At 39.6% G+C, this 20,484-nt stretch overlaps 1 protein-coding gene and 1 non-coding gene across 2 annotated transcripts in view; both read right to left on the reverse strand.

Annotated features, from left to right (window-relative positions):
• Positions 1 to 20,484, reverse strand: part of PUM1 (pumilio RNA binding family member 1) — a 128,784-nt gene that overhangs the window by 17,017 nt on the left and 91,283 nt on the right. Inside the window, 7 exon segments of the mRNA XM_032619432.1 lie at positions 700 to 828; positions 2,668 to 2,797; positions 4,117 to 4,384; positions 16,058 to 16,294; positions 17,369 to 17,665; positions 18,489 to 18,632; positions 19,910 to 20,048. Of these exon segments, the coding sequence (XP_032475323.1) occupies positions 700 to 828; positions 2,668 to 2,797; positions 4,117 to 4,384; positions 16,058 to 16,294; positions 17,369 to 17,665; positions 18,489 to 18,632; positions 19,910 to 20,048 (1,344 nt within the window).
• LOC116745417 lies at positions 19,717 to 19,793 on the reverse strand. Its single transcript, XR_004347422.1, has one exon. It is a non-coding gene; the product is annotated as a small nucleolar RNA SNORD103/SNORD85 (small nucleolar RNA).

Genomic DNA, 20,484 nt, shown 5'->3' on the forward strand with positions numbered 1-20,484 from the left:
ATCGGCCTCTTCACGTGCTCTCTGTGCCAGCTCCCACTCACAGCACCCAAACAGTTCAGATTTCTGTCCCTTTTTTCCTAACTCCTCTGCAGCCCAGACTTCTCCTCCTGCAAAGCCTCCCCTGAAAGCCTCGGGCACGTGCTCTCACGTCTCACCGCTGCTTCCCGTCACCCTTCCCCACGTGTGCTCCGTGGGCAGGGCTCAGTCTCGGCCATCTCTGTGCTGATGTCTGGCACACAGTGGGCACCAGGTCAACGCGCCAGGCCAGGCGCTCATTCAGTAAACAGTGGTGGAATGAATGAATAAGAGGGTGCAAGTGAAGAAAACTGGAAGGTGGGTTGGAAAAAAGTTTTGTCTGTTGAGGTGGTCAGTTCAGGTAGAAGAAAAGGACAACCTTACCTGCTTCAACTCTTGCCAAACAAAAAACCCACCTCTAAAATCATACCTACTAAAGACTAAGGTCTGGTCAAAGGGAAAAGTGTTTGAAACCACTGGTTTTAACACAAGACACTTGATCCACTATAAACTTACAAAATTAATTGTACAGTTCATGCCTGCCATGCACAGAAGGTAGCCACAAGCACCAAAGAAAAGCTGTGAAAGAAAACTAAAGACTGACAAACTTACGAGGTTCATTACATGTACCATGAAGAAACATCAAACACCAAGAGAAAAGTTAAAGGGGAAACTTACAATTACCTGCTGGTCTGAGGGAATAAACTCAAGAGCTTTCTGGATAACACGGCAGCCATACATCTGCAGTGCCAGTGACAGGACATGGCCTCGAATCCGTTCAGCCAAAGCCAGCTTCTGTTCAAGGCTGCCAAACTAGACATAATGTGTGGGTGAACACCATTACTTAGGTAGAAAGAAAGAAACCAGAGAAAGCAAAGCATTCATTATTCTGTATCAACCATTGGCATACCTCTTTTAGCCCTGTATTCTATGATAAACTAAACCTTTTATTTAAAAAGCCTTTGTTTCTTCAAACTAGTGGTTATCAGCCTCTGATTATGAGGAACTCTTTAATGTTAAAAAACTTCTCAGATATCCAACTGGAGTGGTTTCACTACTAGTATCTGCTAAACAAATAGGCAATTCCTCAAAGCTGTCCTTAACTCACCAATACTATTAAATATACCTATATGTCCAAGAGCATTTACATTTATTCTTAAAACAATAGTACATGTGGAAGACATTGTTTATTACGGCTTTAGACAATGTCTGGGGAAGATTCAAGAACTTCTTGCAACAAATCTACATCACTTCAGTTGTCTGAGCCTCATAAGCTGAAAACAAGTTCTTCTTTCATCTCTATGAAGTTTAAGCCAAAGCACACATGCACACTGCTCTGAATATACTGTTCTCTATTACTATAAGAATTGATGATGTCTATTTATACAAGTCAACAGAATAGGGGGAAAGTTAGTAAAATCAAGGGGTATGACAGCACAATGTTAAAACTCTTCCTAGAATGTTTCTCTATCCCTGGCTTTTTATTTTCATTTGAATAGCATGTGAGACTGGAAGAGACTTTATGAATAAGGCTGCCCAACCCACTCATTTTCCATACAAGAGAACTGAAGCCCAGGGACATTCTCTAAGTCAGAGTTCTCTAGCTTGTCCCAAAATCATACTGCTATAACCCACTGTTCATTCAGCCACCCCTAGCTGCATTAACCTCTGGAGCTGGAGATCTCTCTATTTTTATATCTGTGACAAAACGGCAGTAAAACGGCATTCGAAAGTCAAAATTACAAGAGTCGTGTTTAGGCTGATATCTTAATCCGTAGCTGGAGAATTCAGAGTCAAAGAACTTAGGTCTTTATGAGAAAAGCTGGGAAGATAGAGGCTGTGAATGAGCCATTTTTTAAAATCTTCATGCAAACCAAACAAAGTAAGATGTAAGAAGTTTACAAATTTCTTTTGTTGGGGGGCAGGTAATGTGCAGAGTTGCAGCATTTTCCCCCTGTACCAGATGTTTCATCTCAATGCTTCACTCCTTTCTGGATTTATAATGGGGTTGTTGATACCAGTACACCACAGCTACAATGATTAGCAAAAAATCCCTACGTTTCTGACATTTTAGTTTAGAAGAGGAAATAGACATTAATCCAACAATCTCGTTAATCCTTTCCAAGGAAAATGATAACAAGAGTGGACACTATCCACATTAATGAAGGAACAATAAGGAACCAAGGCTGAAGGATCACCCAAGAAGCAGCATTTAACAATCCTCATGACTGTGGTTTATGATGAAAAACACCAGAGTTGGTATTCAAAGATAATTCTCTAGGAATCCATTTTTAAAAATTCATTTTCAGAACTTTACTGTGGTCCTGCTAAAATTATCTTACAAGGATTTTTCCTCCAAAAATGACACTTTTAGTGAAACTATTTTAGCAATCAGAAATATTGTGAGGGATCCTAAATGGGGAGAATGGTCCTACAAACACATTTCTAAAATACACTAGCATCATCTGCTTGGGTATTTAAATGATGCACTACTGCTAATGAACTGGAGAAACATGTAAATGTGCCTCAAGAAGACCACTCACGCTTCATTTTGAGGACTGGAATGAAATTGCAATTCTAAAAACAGCTAATGAAAATCAAAATGCTATGGAGACTGTCTAAAGTCAAAGGACAGAAAGAACAAAGGCTTACTTCAAAGAACTTCTGAATGACGTAATTTCCAAATACATCCACCATAAGCTGGTAAGCGGCCTGGAGGATTTCATTGAAGACAAGCTGGCGCTCAGCTGGTGTGGCACGCTCAAGTTTCAGCTGAATGAATCTGAAGTACATAGTAAAAAGGGCAATCACAGCATTTTAGGAAGACTTGGAAAGTATATAAAGATTAGCTCAATTTATAATGTGTCAGTTCTGAAACTAAATGTATGCGTGTGCATGTACACAGAGGCACAACAGTGTTACTTAAATAAATCACTTGAGCTCACTTCAAATTGAAGAATTACTGAAAAGGAAAAAAAAGTTATATTGTGAAGTATCCCCTAATTTAACTGAGCTTTTAGAAGTATATTTAAATTTTAGTATACTTCATTACAACAGGACATGTATTTATGTGTGGGATTGAGAGGGAGCTGAAAAGGGGGGGCAGAAAAAGAGAGAAGAGGGTAAAAGCAGGCACAACACAGGGAGAACTCTACCGGACTTTTTCTTTTAGGAACCAGTCCAACATCAATAAACTCAAAGCCTATGGTCCTTATTATAGTCTTTAACTCACATTCATATGAAGCAGTACATATTTATTAATGATGTGGAACAGTTGTCATCTATGTGCAGTCTCTTTCTAAAGTAGTAGCTATTCAGTTTGCCTTTTTTAGCTCAGGTGACTATATCAGAAAAACCATGTTCTTCTCCCAACCTGGCCTTTAGGATCTAAATATGAGAAATCCTTGCCCAGTAGCAAGCTGGCAGAACTTAAAGAGGAGGTAGGTTCTTTGGGAGTTGTTTTGGAGGAACTGTCAGAGAAAGAAAAAGGGAGAGAGAAGGATGGATGATGTCACCATAAATCTGCTTTTTTCTGAGGACCAGGGTCCCTTTCTGTGAAGTCCATTGGAACAGGGAGTGGTAACCAAAGCTAAATTCTGTGTTTTATAATAGCATCTTCTAACCTCTGTGCAGACTCTCACTTCTACAGAATGGAACAACAAAGAAAAGTGGTGGCACCATCTTACTCCTGAGCCGAGATCCAAATCTGCATGTGAATAGAGTCTCTTTGAGAGCAAGATTCTTAATAGCGATTAAAGTTGCAAAAGTGTACACATGTCTTTGTGTTAGTGTTTCTGTATTTCTTAAACTGCAGACATTCTGGGAGGTTCTCATGAACAAAGGAACACCAGACTAATCTTTCAGAAAGGTAAAGAGGTTTGTTTCAGCATGTGATCCAGATTACTAAATGGCTATTCTCCATCACTTGTATATCTGTTGACTCTCATAGCCACATCCCTCTGAAATAACAGGAAGCGTACTAAAAAGCAAACTTTGTTTCAATTATTATATGGCAGTTTACTTAATGTATACCTTATCTGAAGCATGGAATTTAAGGCATTAAGATTTCAGTTACCTTAAGTGGCAAAGCCAAGTCCTCACCTGGACCCATGCTGGTCTTGGGAAAACTCCATTATATGCCCAGCAATCTCCCGCAGTTGTAAATTGGGATACCGGTTATTTCGAAAATCTTCCAAAAGCCTGCTCCTGCCAGAGGGCATGACATCAGACATTCCATATCGCAAACGGGAAGAGGAAAATAGGGTGCTGCTGGGGCTGAAGAGGCTGGAGGCACTGCTCGCGCTGCGGTACTTGGCTTCAGCGCCTGGAGCAGCAGAGATGTATCTTCCACTGCCATTTGTGAGTCCTCCTGTTGGTTACAGAACAGGAGAACTCAAGACTCATTCTTAACGAACTTTATTCGAGAGGAAAAAGCATCCTATACATGAAATCCTGCATCACCTCTGATTTCTTTTCAATTCTGCTGCTTTCGTGTTAAGATTCAATTCTATTAGTGCCACGACTTTCATAAGACAAACTCACCAAGCTGGAAGAAAACTTTTGCACAAAACTTGACAGGGGAATGCTATTAACCATTGATAGGAGACTGCTAGCAATAATGGAGCAATGGTTAGTATAGCCCTTAGTAAATGAAAGGAGGAAAGGTCCTGCTGTGTGAACCAGCACCTGAACACCAGGATCAGAAAAGACAAAATGCACAGAGACTTCAGTGGTTTTCCACTCTGATCTCTGTGGAGATTCCTGCCATCAGTGGATAATCCCCACTCCCATCTGAAACCATCCCTTAAAAAAAAAAAATAAAATCTTTCTTTTTAGGGTACCCAGATTAGTCTGTTTTATATAGTGGACCTCTCAAAAAAGCTTTGAAGGCATGGTTTTGCCGCTAAATAGAAGTCTGAAAATCACTAAGGCAACCAAGGCCAAGGATTAGACATAAGGGATAGAAAAAAAGACGTGTGCTTTGAAATGGAAGGTTTTCCAGTTCTTCACCAGGAATGGACAGCATCTAACTCCTTCTACTGGAACAGAGCCTGAAGTGATTGCAGTAGCAACAACTTTCAGGCTACCGATATTGCCGTTTTGACTGCTGACAAGGGAATAATCATTGTGAATCCGAGACACATAAAACAGAGATAAGACTGAAATGCCTATCAAAAGATAAAACAGAATTAAAAAATTATGAGTATATATTTTCAATATATTTTTTTTTACAATAGAGGGTTTCTTTTTAAACTTTAGATTGTACTATAAAAAGGATGTGAAGCCCTTTTTCTGTTTTTTCCCCCATTCCTACTTTGCAAAGTAGATAAGAAATACCAGTTAAACCACAAAGAGTGTAGGTAAATAACAATTCAGGAGCCATGAGAAAAGTCACCCAACATGAACTGCCTGTTAACTTCTGCAGAGCTTTAATGAATGTCTGGTCTGGAGTTTAATGGTAGCTACAAAAAGAGACTCAGCTTGGATTTCTCCACAGAATTCCAGGGCCCAGTTTCAAAGGTCGGGGTCTCAATGAAAACAGTGGAACCAAAAGGAAATGGCTCAACATTAAATTTTGTTTAAATAGATAAATAAAAATAAAAGCTACTTGCTGAGCATTTGTCCTATGCCAGGCTCTATGCTAGAAGTATTTAATATCCACTTTCTATCAAATTCTCACTGGCATTATGGAAAGGGAGTTTTTAATTCCCATTTATGTAACAGAAAATTAAGGCCCAAAGAGGTGAAATGCTTGTCCAAAGATACAAAACCCAAAAATCATGGCCAGAATCTGTCACTGCCCTTACAACTACACGAGACTCATTTTCAGACTCAGTTATATAATTTTCTTGTTCTAAAGCAGCGGTCCCCAACCTTTTTGGCACCAGGGACAGGTTTCATGGAAGACAATTTTTCCATGGATGGGGCGGCGGGGGGTGGGGGTGGGGCAGGATGGTTCAGGCGGTAATGCAAGTGATGGGGAGGGATGTGGAGCGGCAGATGCAGCTTCACTCGCTTTGCCCGCCACTCACTTCCTGCTGTGCAGCCCAGTTCCTAACAGGCTGCCAACCCTGTTCTAAAGGACATTGTTTTTCTTGTCAAAATTCCATAATATTTCCTAACCCAAAGGAAAACATTTCTTTAAGGAAAGGAGAAAGGAGGTTTATAACAAAAGAGAATAGTAGCCATATGGCTGCTCTTTATTCCATTTCAAAAACAATTCTTTCTACCCTGGCTTGAGATAGGGGACAAACAGACCAAGAGGTGGTAATCAGGTAAGTCAGCAGGTACTGGGAGAGTGTGGTTAAGAAGAAGGAACAGCATGAACATACAAAGTTTTGAAAACAATTTAAAGGTTAAGAACCTGGTCACTAACAAAGGCACTTAGGGAAAAGTAACATATCAACAGAGAAACAATCAAACTCTTAAAAGGCCTGACAAACATCCAAATTAACATGCAAGGTAGGAGACAACAGCATTCTGCCTATGGAATGTGTATCTCTGTAAATAAACTCTCTTTCACTTAAAAAGAATAAACATGGAAGGTGGCCAGGTCCATGATGACAAGGCTGAATGACAGGAACCAACCCTGAGCACTGCCCTACCCCTAAACTTCCAGTTATACGAGCCAACAAATGAACTTATTGTTTAAGCCACTATTAGATTGATTTTCTGTTACTGTGGCCAAAAGCATACTGACTAATCCATAACATAAAGGGGTGGAGTGACTACTGGGTAGATTTATACACCTGCCCTGAAGTTTTGATTTTTGGCTTTGGTGTCTTTGGATGCCAGACAGGATACACAGACACACATATACACACACAGCTTTTATTATTGAGAAAGGAAGTATACAAATCTGAAAAAGAAAATAAATTTCTCCAGGTACTATATTATAAATGGCAAACTAACAGTCAACAGGAATATTTTGCTCAGGCCAAATAATTTTCTTTAAACATTAAACCAACGGTTAAAGTAAATTTTTGCTTAAAAATGTGGTTTTCTGGTTGTTTTTCAAAAGGTACCTGGCAAATAGTAGACCATCATTATTTGTGGACTGCAGCTCCTTTATATGGGGAATATGCAGAAAGGTGTTTTCCAGTTCACTATAGTTTACACACCTACATGTGCTAATACCCAAATTACTATCCCCTGGAGATGGCCCCTGAAAGTGTTTGAATTTTAACCCCATTTTTAAAGGAACATTTCACGCAGGCTCTTTAAGCCTCCTAGTGATTTCACAAAGTTTTTCTATAATATTTTGACAGTAGTGGATTTCACAGAGCTCTGTCCTATGACAACATTTCCACAGAAATCAAAGGCTTAAATGTTTTGTGTATGTGCAGGTTTCCCACTCCACATGTAAAGAGCCTCACCATTCCACCCTAACAACAAGCAAAAAGCTGAAAAATCAACAATTCTTCTTAGATCCACAAGAGAGAGGAAGACAGAGCAAACCACTGTCCCCAAGACTGGAGAGACAGACATACAGGTCACCACAGCTAACCAGACCAGGGACTCAAGTGGACACCACTGCCTGAACCAGTACCAGACTAGGAAAACCTGAACTGTAACTGACAAATTAAGAGGCTCAGTGCGGGATGACCCTGAAATACACAACTCCAGCCTACTCAAACTATCCTGTTCCACTAAAGGGAGGAGGAAGAAAACTAAGAAACACTTGTGAAGTTGACAGTCCAGAGGCACAGGCTCACTAAAAGACTGAGACCTAATCATAGATCTATAGAACATTTTTCCTCCCTCCACACCTCACCACCACATTACTAAAAACCTATGTACAGCAGTTCCTTTCACTCGATGTACCAGGCATGGGCTATCAAAGATAAACTGCAAGGCATATCAAAAGGCAAAGAATAAAATTTGAAGAGTAAAAGCACACATCAGGAACATACATGGCAGGGATGTTGAAATTATCAGACTGGGAATTTAAAATAATTATGATTAATATGCTAAGGGCTCTAAAGGATAAAGTAGACAGCATGCAAGAATAGACAGGCAATGTAAGCAGAGAGATGGAAATCCTAAGAAAGAACCAAAAAGAAATATTAGAGACAAAAAACACTATAACCAAAATGAAGAATGCCTCTGACGGGCTTATTAACAAACTGGACACAGATGAAGAAAGAATCTCTGAGCTAGAGGATCTATCAATAGACTCCTCAAAAACCAAAAAGGAAAGAGAACAAAGACTGGGGAAAAACAAAATCCAAGGACTGTGGGGCAACTACTACAAAGGTGTAACATACACATAACTGGAATACCAGAAGGGGAAGGAGGAGAGAAAGGAACAGAGGGAATATCTGAAACAATAATGACTAAGGATTTCTCTAATGCCAGACACCAAACAGCAGATCCAGGAAGTGCAGGGAACACCAAGCAAGATAAAGACCAAAAAACCTACTCCTCCAACTATCATTTTCAAATTATAGAAAATCAAAGATACAGAAAAAATACTGAAAGAAGCCACACGGGGGAGAACACCCCACCTACAGAGGAGCAAAGGTAAGAATTACATCCAACTTCTCCTCAAAAAGTATGCAAGCAAGAAGAGAAGACTGTAAGTTTTGAGAGGAAAAAACCCACCAACCTAGAATTTTGTACCCTGCAAAATTATCCTTCACAAGTGAAGGAAAAATAAAGACTTTCTCAGGCAAACAAAAATTGATGAAATTTGTTGCCAGTAGATGTGACTTGCAAGAAATGTCAAAAGAAGTTCTTCAGAGAGAAATATAAATAATACAGGCCAGAAACTGATCTATATAATGAAAGGAAGAGCATCAAAAAAGGAATAAGTAAAATAAAAACTTTTATTTACCTTATTCTTCATTGATCTGACAACAGTTTGTTCAAATAATAGCAACAATGTATTCAATTATGTATGCTTATGTTTATATCATATACATATATATATACACATATGCTTTATATAGCTGAAATGAATGACAGCAATGACACAAAGGATGGGAGGAAAAGGTTAAGATTATTTTGTTATTTTAAGGTCCTCACACTACATGTGAAGTCATATAGTCTTATTTGAAAGTGGACCTGGATTAATCGTAAATGTATAATGATCCTAGGGCAACACTGAAAAAAAAAAAAAGTAGTAGTATAACTGATAGGTTAAGAAAGGAAATAAAATGGAATCATATAAAATGCTCAATTAAAACCACAAAACGCAGAAAAAGAGTGGAAGACAGAAACAAAAAAAAAATAGAAGACAACAGATATGGTAAATATTAACCCAACTATATCAATAATCACTTTGAATGTCAATGGTCTAAATGAACCAATTAAAGAGATTGTCAGAGTGGATCAAAAAATGTAGTCCAGGGGCTTCCCTGGTGGCGCAGTGGTTAAGAATCCACCTGCCAATGCAGGGGACGTGGGTTCGAGCCCTGGTCTGGGAAGATCCCACATGCCGCATAGCAACTAAGCCTGTGAGCCACAACTACTGAGCCTGCACTCTAGAGCCCGCGAGCCACAACTACTGAGCCCTTGTGTCACAACTACTGAAGCCCGTGTGCCTAGAGCCCGTGCTCCACAACAAGAGAAGCCACTGCAATGAGAAGCCCACACACCACAAGGAAGAGTAGCCCCCACTCGCCACAACTATAGAAAGCCTGTGAACAGCAACTAACACCCAACGCAGCCAAAAATAAATAAATTTATTTTTAAAAATGTAATCCAACTATATGCTGTCTACAAGAAACTCACTTTAAAAATAAAGACACATACAGATTAACAGTAAATGGACGGACAAAAGTATACCACGCTTAAATTAAGATGTGCTTCAGTTACTTGATACAAAAGGTTTTCTAGTATTTCTAGCCATCTAGTATTCCATCCTTTTCCTATGTGGAATGTTTTCATTCATCTTGTTTTGCTTTCTGTACTCAGAGATTTAGTAGATGCCTAATGGACAAAGTCCTGCCTTCTTTGCCTTTTAAAGAAAAATTCCAAAGGTGCCCAACATCTGGCTCTGTATTTATTACAGGCGGAGGCAATGTTGCTCACCAAAATGTTTATAAAAAGTTCTCCCCAATCCACTCCCTAATATCACAGCCAGGTAGCCCTAAATGAAAATAAGCCTAAGAGTAACTGTCTTTAGTGCGTAATACTAAATCCTAACTAAGTTGATTTTCACATGGTTTGTTTTACAGATGACAAGTCACCTTCAGAGAACCAGGTGTCACAAAACACTACACTTCCATTTAGAACAGAGAAGTGCCTAAAGGGGCACACATGACTAGTAAACAACCGGAAATTAATACAGGTTACTGAACAATAAATTAGAAACAGCTACTGCAGTTCAGGCAGGGACAGAGAAAACCATTTTGTTTGATCTTTGCTTTTCTTAAAGGACTAAGGGCACATACAACCTTGAATTTAAAGGACAGGAAGAATTTATTTTAAGAAGATAGGAATTCTACCATGATGATAAAACTAAATGCTTGCAAGCAACAAACAATCCAAAACAAAACTAGAATTCCATTCAAGAAAAATAAAATATACACTAACTAGTTTAACAAAAGACATTTAAGACCTACACACTAAAAATTTCAAAACTTTGCTGGGGAAAATGGTGCATGCAAAAAGATGAACCATCACCTCATGCAATACACAAAATTAATTCAAAATAGATCAAAGACTTTAAGAGCTAAAACAATAAAATTTTTAGAACAAAACATAGGAGAAAATCTTTAAGACCTTGAGATGGGCAAAGATTTCTATACCAGAAAGCATGATAAACTGGACCTCATCAAAATTAAAACTACTGCACTTCAAAAACAACCATTTAAAAATAAAGGGCTTCCCTGGTGGCGCAGTGGTTGAGAGTCCGCCTGCCGATGCAGGGGACACGGGTTCATGCCCCGGTCTGGGAAGATCCCACATGCCGCGGAGCGGCTGGGCCCATGAGCCATGGCCGCTGAGCCTGCGCATCTAGAGCCTGTGCTCCGCAACGGAAGAAGCCACAGCAGTGAGAGGCCCGCATACCACAAAATAAATAAATAAATAAATAAATAATAAAAATAAATAAATAAAAACAAAAAGATGGGACTTCCCTGGCAGTCCAGTGGTTAAGACTCCACACTGTCACTGCAGGGGATGCAGGTTCGATCCCTGGTTAGGGAAATAAGATCCCGCAGGCCACGCACAGCGGCCAAAAAAAACCCAAACGAAAACAAACAAACAGAAAACCAAACCAAACCAAACAAAAGGGTAGCATAAAAATAAAAAGACAAGCAAAAGACCAGAAGAAAACAGATATATGCAAAACACGTATCTGATAAAGGAGTCATATCCAGACTATATAAACAACTCTTACAACTCCATAATAATAATGACAAACAATGCACATCCAAAAATGGACAAAAAATATGAGCAGACATTTCACCAAAGATAAACAAATGGTAATAAGCACATAAAAAGATGCTATAGTCATTAGGGAAATGCATATTAAAACCACAATGACATAACCATTTCATGCCTCCTAGAATCGCTACATTATATAAGAAAAATAAGAACAAATGTTGGCGAGGATGTAAAGAAATTGGAATCCCTTGTACATTACTGGTGGGATGTAAATGATGCACCGAACTGGAAAACAGTTTGAGTTTCTCCAAAAGTTTAACATAAAACTTACATACAGTTCAGCAATTCTACTCCTAGAGAAATGAAAACCTGTGTCCACAGAAAAACTTGCATGCAAATGTTCACAGCAGCACTATTTCTAATAGCCAAAAACTGTAACCAACAAACATCCTTCAACTGTGGGTAGTTAAGACAAAACGTGGTATATATCCATAAAATGGAAGACAATTCAGCAATAAAACGGAACAAACTGCTGACACATACTACATCATGGATGAAACCTCAAAAACATTTGAAGATAAAGAAGGCAAACAAAAGAGGTCACATACTATATGGCTGCATTTATATGAAATGTCCAAAAAAGGCAAATTTCAAAGCACAAAGTAGGGAATTCCCTGGTGGTCCAGTGGTTAGAACTCCACGATGCCATTGCAGGGGGCACAGGTTCGATCCCGGGATGGGGAACTGCAAGCACACGCAAGCATGCCTGCTCCCCTCTCAAAAAAAAAAAACAAACAGAAAATAGATCAGTGGTTGACTGGGACTAAGGGTGTGAATGGGGATTAACTGTAAATGGTCAAGAGGAGTATTACAGAGGGGATAAAAATATTACCAAACTGACTTATGCTAATGGTTGCACAATACAGAAAGTTACTAAAAATCATTGAATTGTACACTTGAAATGGGTGAATTTCATGATATGTAAGATACAACTCAATAAAGTTGTTTTTTCAAAACAGAAGTCTGGGGCTTCCCTGGTGGCGCAGTGGTTGAGAGTCCACCTGCCGATGCAGGGGACACGGGTTCGTGCCCCGGTCTGAGAAGATCCCACATGCCGCGGAGCGGCTGGGCCCGTGAGCCATGGCCTCTGAGCCTGCGCGTCCGGAGCCTGTGCTCCACAACGGGAGAGGCCACAACAGTGAGAGGCCCGTGTACTGCAAAAAAAAAAAAAAAAAAAAAAGATACATATATAAAAAAAAAAAACAGAAGTTTGGGGACCTCCCTGGTGGTGCAGTGGTTAAGGATCTGCCTGCCAATGCAGGGGACACGGGTTCGAGCCCTGGTCTGGGAAGATCCCTCACACCGTGGAGCAAATAAGCCCATGTGCCACAACTACTGAGCCTGCTCTCCAGAGCCCACGAGCCACAACGAGAAGCCCGCGCACCACAACGAAGAGTAGTCCCTGCTCGCTGCAACTAGAGAAAGGCCGTGTACAGCAACAAAGACCCAACACAGCCAAAAATAAATTAATTAATTTTTAAAAAGTAATCGAAGTTTGATCTTTAAACAAGTAATGAAAAAAGCATTGAAGAGTCTATAGTAGGCACTCAACAAGTGATTGTTGAATAAATAATGAGAAAAATAACTATGCAGGCACTGATGTTTTTTACAGTGCCCTAACACGTGTCTGTCTACTGGGAGGAAGTGTGAAAACGGTATCATGGAGAAAAGATCCACACTGGGATAACAGAGATATAGGCTGGAGTGTGCACTCAAACTCTTACTAGCTATGGGGTATCATGAAAGTCATTAAACCATGCTGAGTTTAAGTTTCCCTGTGTAGAGCAGAGTTACTTGAGTATTTAACATAACGAATGAACACAATGAATGAATGCTTACTTAGTATGGTTGTTAGTGATCCAAGAACTGATAGCCGGTGGCAGCAGTGTAGTATCAATAGTAGAAGCTATATTAGGAATGGCCCAATATATATTTGGTAAAGAAATGTTGCATTTCCTTGGTGACAAACGGTAAATAGACTTATTGAGGTGATCACTTTGCAATAGTTAAGAATAAAGCATACACGAACCCTTTTCTCAAGGAAACAGGCTGAGGTGAGGCAGAGCACTACCAATCAAGACACAAAGTTTCTCAGGAATGGCATGTATGATTAACGTGGTACATGCAGCAACGGAAGTCCAATGGAAATACATACCTCTAAAGTGCTTAAACAAAGTAAAAACATTTTTAAGGGAAGGTATATTAAAAATAAAACCAGGCAGACAGCAAGAGTCATTAAAATAAGAAATAACTCGCACCAATAGTTAGTTCCTTCTCCACAGGGGAAACGTAAATCAAGGAGAAGGAGGTATTTTATTAAATTGTTGATATATTGGAAAGAGGAAAGGCACCATGCATGCAAGTAATGTTTCCAGCTCCATTTTCAAACACCAAGAGCCATAGCATTTGGTTCAGAGGTTGATACAGTCCACAGGACAAATCTGGCCTGCCACCTATTTTTGTAAATAAAGTTTTATTGAAAGATAGCTGCACATTCTTTTACATTTTGCCTGTGGCTGCTTTCACACTTCTACAGCAGAGCTGAACACTGACTACATAGACCATCTGACCTGTAAGCCTAAAATATCTACTATCTGGATCTTTACAAAAAACTTTTTGCAGATTTAATTTGTTTACTACTCAGTATATGTTAACACAGTTCAAATGTTTAAACCAAGGAATTAAAGGGTACGATTTCTGGATCTGATAATGCACTGGTTTAAAAGCTATCCTGGGCACATTATGTGACATGATATACACTGACATTGCATGCTCTGGAGTCAAAAAGGTTTTGACTCTAAATCCGTTCAGATATGAGAAGACCTAGCAAGATATTTAACTCAGTTTCCTCACTTCTATATCATAGACATAATACCGTATCTTCCAGAGTGATATGTACAGCACCCAAAACCGTTAACAGTAGCCACTAATAGCTATTCCATAAATGTTAGTACCTTCCATCTACATACTAGACTGGGACTTTCATCTCCCCCTTATAAGTCTGCATTAACCCTCATTCTTTAAAGCCAGGCATCATGTCACAGGGAAACACTGTTGTGCAATATACCCTATTCCTTATCTATCCAATATGGACTTACCAATCTGGAACATCCCTACAACTTTTCTTAAGTAATGTCCATATACAACATGAGACAGTGAGCTTTACAACTACAGTTCCCATCATGTGAAATCTCAGGATACACACATACACTCTCTCTCTCACATTTCTATGTACATACATACATACATAGTTCTGCCTTAAAACTCATCTCTCAAACTCAGAGACAGCACTCTTAGTTCTAGAATAATTAACTATATTATCCTGTGCCCTTCAAGACTTTTTTTGATTTTTATAATCATTTCCCAGTCTTTGTCTTTCCAAATAGAAGTACACTATTCATTTTCAGTCAGTCCTCATTTCTGAGTCCAGAAAGCCACTTTTAATCTTGCCAGTTAAAAACAAAAAAAGGTCCATGTAAACTATGGACTTTGGATGATAATGATGTATCAATGTAGGTTCATCAATTGTAACCAAGGTACCACTCTAGTGGGGGATGTTGATAACGGGAGAAGCTATGCATGTGTGGGTCAGAGGGTGTAAGGGAAATCTCTATACTCTCCCCTCAATTTTGCTATGAGCCTAAAACTGCTCTAAAAAATAAAATTTTAATTTAAAAATAATAATAATAAATAGAAGATTTTAAAAATCAGAATCTTCCAGCAAAGTGGCCATACATGGTATTTCCCAGGACAGTACTGATTCAGGCCTGTCATCACAGAGTAATTATTAACAGCAACCCCATTAACTCTCAAAAGCATCCTGGGTTGCATGATAAATTATATGGTCACTGTACTTCTATGCCTCAGCTTTCCCCATCTAAGAAATAAATCAGTACTTCAAAATCCAAACTCGATAAATAACTAGAGGAAGGGAGTGCGTACCATCTTCCATCTCTTGAAAGATTTAAACATTTGCCACCCAAATCGTTAATACAAGTTTCTTTTCATTCTTATAACTGTCTGCTTAGTATCCTCTTTTCCCTCCTCATTTTCCAGGATCTAAATGCTAACACTTTTTTAAACCCCACACATATAACAAGCTAAACATATAATTGGGAAATATACATCTATACTCATTAGCATACTATGTAGTTTAAGAATGTATATACAAATTTTTTTAAAGAATCTGACAAAATTTTTAAAATAAAATGCTTTATGTGAGAAAGTAAGATATTAAACATATACATGGGGGAGGGGAGGGGAGTCTGAAAAACAAGGCTAAGTATTAATTGTGGTGATATTTCAGTGGTGATACGAGGTTAATACACTCTTTGTCTCTATTTTCCAGCTTTACTTAAAATGAATCTGTACTGTGTTTATACTGAAAGATTCTCACATGTAGCCAAAGATGTTCATACTAAAGCTGAAGTGAATATACAGGGGAGGCGCCCAAACTTGAATAAATCCCGAACTGCTGTGCTACCTAGGTACAGCCTAAATAACATGAGGTACCTTCAGGAAGGCACAGAACACCCAGGACACGTCTTAGGATAAAGGGATTGTCCTTTGCTTATGCAAAGTACTTCTAATGTCGTCAGTGGCAAGAGATTTCTAGAGTTCAAGGTGGTGTTAGAGTAATGGTTCTTACCCAGGTTTAAGCTTGAAGAGGATCCATGTGAAGAGAGGGAAGGAGGTGGTGTCTGTGAATGTCCTGGTCCCTGACTAGGGAGAGGCATGCCCACGGGTCCAGGAGAGGAGGAAAAGCTAAGGCCGTTATAAAAACTGTGTCCAATGGGGGTCAAGCTGCTCGATGTCCTCTTATAAAGGTCACTGCTGCCAGTCAGGGAGTCACGGCGGGAGCCACTGCCAGTGTTGGAGTTTGCAACTAAAATGGAATTAAAACAATGCAGATAAGAAAAGGCCTGTTCTTCGAAGAACAAGCCCAGTGACCTGTTCCTAATACTTTGATCCAGACTCCTTACCACCGCAAATTTGTCAGCAGAGACAGCCTAACTGTTTATGTGGCAGTTCTAGGGGCAGGTAAAGTAATAAAGAGGACATGGCTCAGGTTAACATGAAACTCTTTTTCAAACCATCACACGTATGCTAAATTTTCCTTCCTTTTGTGTCTCATATTATGGGGGTGAGGGTGGGTTAAAATCCTCTGATGGCCACATAAGTTATGGGAAAGGTGAAAGAAAATGGGCTAGAAAGAATGCCTTTCATCAACCCAAAGGTTCTAGTAGAAAAATGGAGTAGAAAAAAGATTTGTGAATGGGGTACTGCCCCACTACCCAAGACTTACATATGAAAGCCTGGTTTCTCAAAGGGCTCAATCAAGAGTTATTGCTAGCCCCCAGCTCCAACTTAAGACACTTTCTCTCAAATAAACCCTTCTGTTTTGAGATCACATTGTTTTACAAACACTGCAATTATCCCATTGTTTACCTTACTACTTTCCTGCTTTTTTCTCCCATCAAAACATTTAAAATATCTCAGTTTAATTCCTTCCTCCCACTTTTCCATAATATCCACCTTAATCCTTCTCAAGAGACTGGAGAAAACTCATGACTCTTTAAGGCCTGCAGATTGTGGAGTACACTACCCTATGATCTTTGGTAAGTCCTCCTCCCTTGGTTCTTAACATCCACATTTGTATAATTCCCTCCACATTCTTCCAATGCCTGCAAAAATCCTCAAGGATTTTCTAATCCTTGAAACAAATGGACTTTGAGAGTATAAATAAGTAGCAACATGAATGTAAACCTGAAGTAGGCCCCAAATGTGTAACTTGAATAGTCCATTATCTCAAACACATGTGGAACAGCTGGGTTCCCACGGGGCTCGGTCCAGATCTGCCTGTGGTATCTGTCCAGGGTTCCATGCATTGTCAGTGTTCCATAAAGATTGTAAAAATAATTAAAATTCAGTTTCAACAGCACATCAGTCTGATTTCTACCTGCTGTTCCAAACCCTCCAAGGGCTGATCCCAGAGTGGCGCCGAGAGAACTGCTACTTCCAAATCCCAAGGATGTGTTGGCAGGCTGGGCAGAGCCCTGGGAGAAGAGGGAGCTGCTCTGTGAATTGCTGCTCAGAGAGTTGTTGCCATAGAAAGAGCTGGATGCCAGGTTGTTACTGGGCTGCTGCTGGGGCTGGGGCTGAGGCTGCTGAGTTCCTAAAGGGCGAAATGGTCCATTTGTTGTTCCAGCAAGACCACCGGCTGCTCCATTTGCTGAAGCTGCAGCCGCTGCAACAGCTATGTAGAAGAAAGCAAACCATTTGGCTATGAAAGAGATTGGCCACATTTCCAAACTACATTGTTATCCTTTTGAAAACCTTTTAATGTTGCCATATTTTTTCAAAGCAGACACAAACCTTGTAAAGAACTATACAAATCTGTCTTTGACCCCTTCATCTGAAGCTTCTATTTTCTATTTCTACTTTCAATTCAAAGTCAAAATACCATTGAAGCCAAGTTCACTGTATTGACAGCTCTAAAGAAGCTATAGTTTAAAATAGAAATGGATATCAAAAAGTACTCATTTCAAATACAACTACTTCCTAAAATCTCAAGTTCTACCAATATCTACATTAAGGACATTTTTTTCCAGAACCAAATACTGAAGTCCCTCAAATTCCTAGGACACTTGAGCATGTTGCTCTCCCCTAGATGTCCCCACTGTTGCTCCCAAATTTATAATATATATGACTTAAAATAAAAACCTATTGCCCCACCCCCTCAAGCAAAAAACAAAACAAATACCACATCATCTTAAAATAACGATATGAATTTCACGATATGAAGTGAAATTAGCCTTGGACTTCTGCGAACAGTGCCATTTTGTATGAGTAATCCAACTTCCTATGCTCACAGTAGAGCAGGTCCTTGCTGGTAACCAGCTGGTACATGCTGTCAACAGAATCAGAATCTGATCACTTGCTGCTTCTGATTCTCTCTTTGAAAAATTACAGGGTAGAATTCCTACACTGAGAATGTCAAAGTATATTTCAACACAGTTTAAGAATATCATCCATTGCCCCTTTTAGATCTGAGTGAGTCTACTAAGACGTAAGCTCACCTGCTTGTGCGGCTGAGGAGCTAATGATGACTGGGGCAGGAGCTACAAGTCGAACAGGAGCTCCAAGGCCGTTTCTCGCTCCTGCATTCACCACAAGGGCACCGGTTTGGTCATAGTAAGCAGCAGGAGCCAAGACTGGATAACCTGAGAATATTAAGTTAAGTACACATGAAACAGATAAGTACATATGAATCTAACAAATGTCTCCTGGGCACCAGCATATCTTATTGATAGGCAGTTACAAACTCAGCATTGGGATCCTGGCTTCGCCACTTAAGGTAGCTGTACAACGCTGAATCTCTGGGTATCCTCATGAGGATAATAATAATAACAGCCTCACAAAGTTCTTGTTAAGATTAAAAGATGAGTGTGAAAGATGTAACATGCTACCTGGCACAATAAGGGGTAGTGTTATTTATTATCCACCAAGTGTTAGGGAATTCAGTAGGATAGGGAATACCTGTGCTCTTCAAAGTGCTAACCACAGTTATCACCAGCAACCATACACTGACAATTTTTTTTATGTTTTCTTGACTTCACAAGTTAACAGTAGGTACAAATGATTCCAACAATCAAAGAACTTTCATACCACATAATCTAAGCACAAATATCCTACAAGTTAGCAGGGAAAACCTAAACAGGCTTCAATTAACAGGGTCTTTCAATATTCTATGAGATGGAATCTTCAAATCCTATTGAGCCATAAGAGAAATTACAGGTGACTTCATAATAAAACATAAATGCTTAGTAATTAACAACATGCATGACGCAAGTTCAAGTTACTCAGTGAATTCATAAATAGATCAGTTGATTTAGGAATGTGCCATGGTAAGAACCCATAAAATTATACTGAGGTCTCAGAAGGACCTGTTTCAAAGGAATAACCTCAGACTACATGCAATCCATGCAAAGAATAAGACCAGGAGACAGTGAGCTAAGAATAACCTATATTCAGGATATATATCAATCACATATAGACAGCTACAAAGCACCTCTACTGTTGGTTGGAGAGAAATCCTAAAAATGTAAGGAGGACACTATCAAGGAATACTAGGAATGTCTTCCTAATAATACTATTCAAAGACATCAGCCTTGGAGCGATGCTGATGCAGTCTGGCCACTCTTTCCACTCTTAACACTGCGAGAGAAAACAGATCATCACCAAAGGAAAATAGCATACTCCAAGCTATGTGTGGAGGTTCACATATCTCCAACATTTAAGACTGAGACTGGCTCAGAACACTAGGCGCTCTCATCAACGAACTATGGTCTAAGTGAGGGCAAGTGTATGTCATCCTCGCCAGTTGCCAAATGATGACAAGCCTAAGCAAGCCAAAAGTACTGCCCATTCTCTTCTGAATCTTCCCCAATAAGCAGACTTTTTCACCCTCAAATGATGAGGAACAACGATGCAGCCTCACCTGGCATGCCTGCAGCCAGTCCTTGTCCAAAAGCAAGGGCAGAATTCACTGCTGCAGCTGCCACTAGTGGATCTGCTTGCTGTCCCTGCTGGTTCTGATTTGGGGTCAAAGGACGCTGGCTGGCTCCTCCACGGAGAACCTGGGAGACAAAAATAAATCAACTACTTTCTTTTCATTGGAAACATCTAAGACCCACCACATGCTTAAGTTGGATCAACTTTAAAACTGATGGTTGTTAACCATTTTTCTGATAATGGTTTTATGTGGCATGGCTGTTAAGATAAAAAAAATCCATTAACAGCATTTCACATAGTGAAATTTCATTCTACCATTCTTAGTTTAAACATATTACCTTTATAAGAAGCCAAGAGCATACAAAAGTGATCATTCATTCATTAATCAAATACTTAATGCCTAACATCTGGCAGGTAATGGGGATACAGCAATGAACAAGACACACAAAGCTCCTGCCCAACTGGAGCTTTTATTCCAGCGAATGAGAGCTACACAGTAAGTCTACAATAATTAAAAAGTGGGTGAGGGCCTCCCTGGTGGCGCAGTGGTTGAGAGTCCGC

Source organism: Phocoena sinus, chromosome 1 (assembly GCF_008692025.1).
Source record: "Phocoena sinus isolate mPhoSin1 chromosome 1, mPhoSin1.pri, whole genome shotgun sequence".
Classification (NCBI taxonomy): Eukaryota; Metazoa; Chordata; class Mammalia; order Artiodactyla; family Phocoenidae; genus Phocoena; species Phocoena sinus.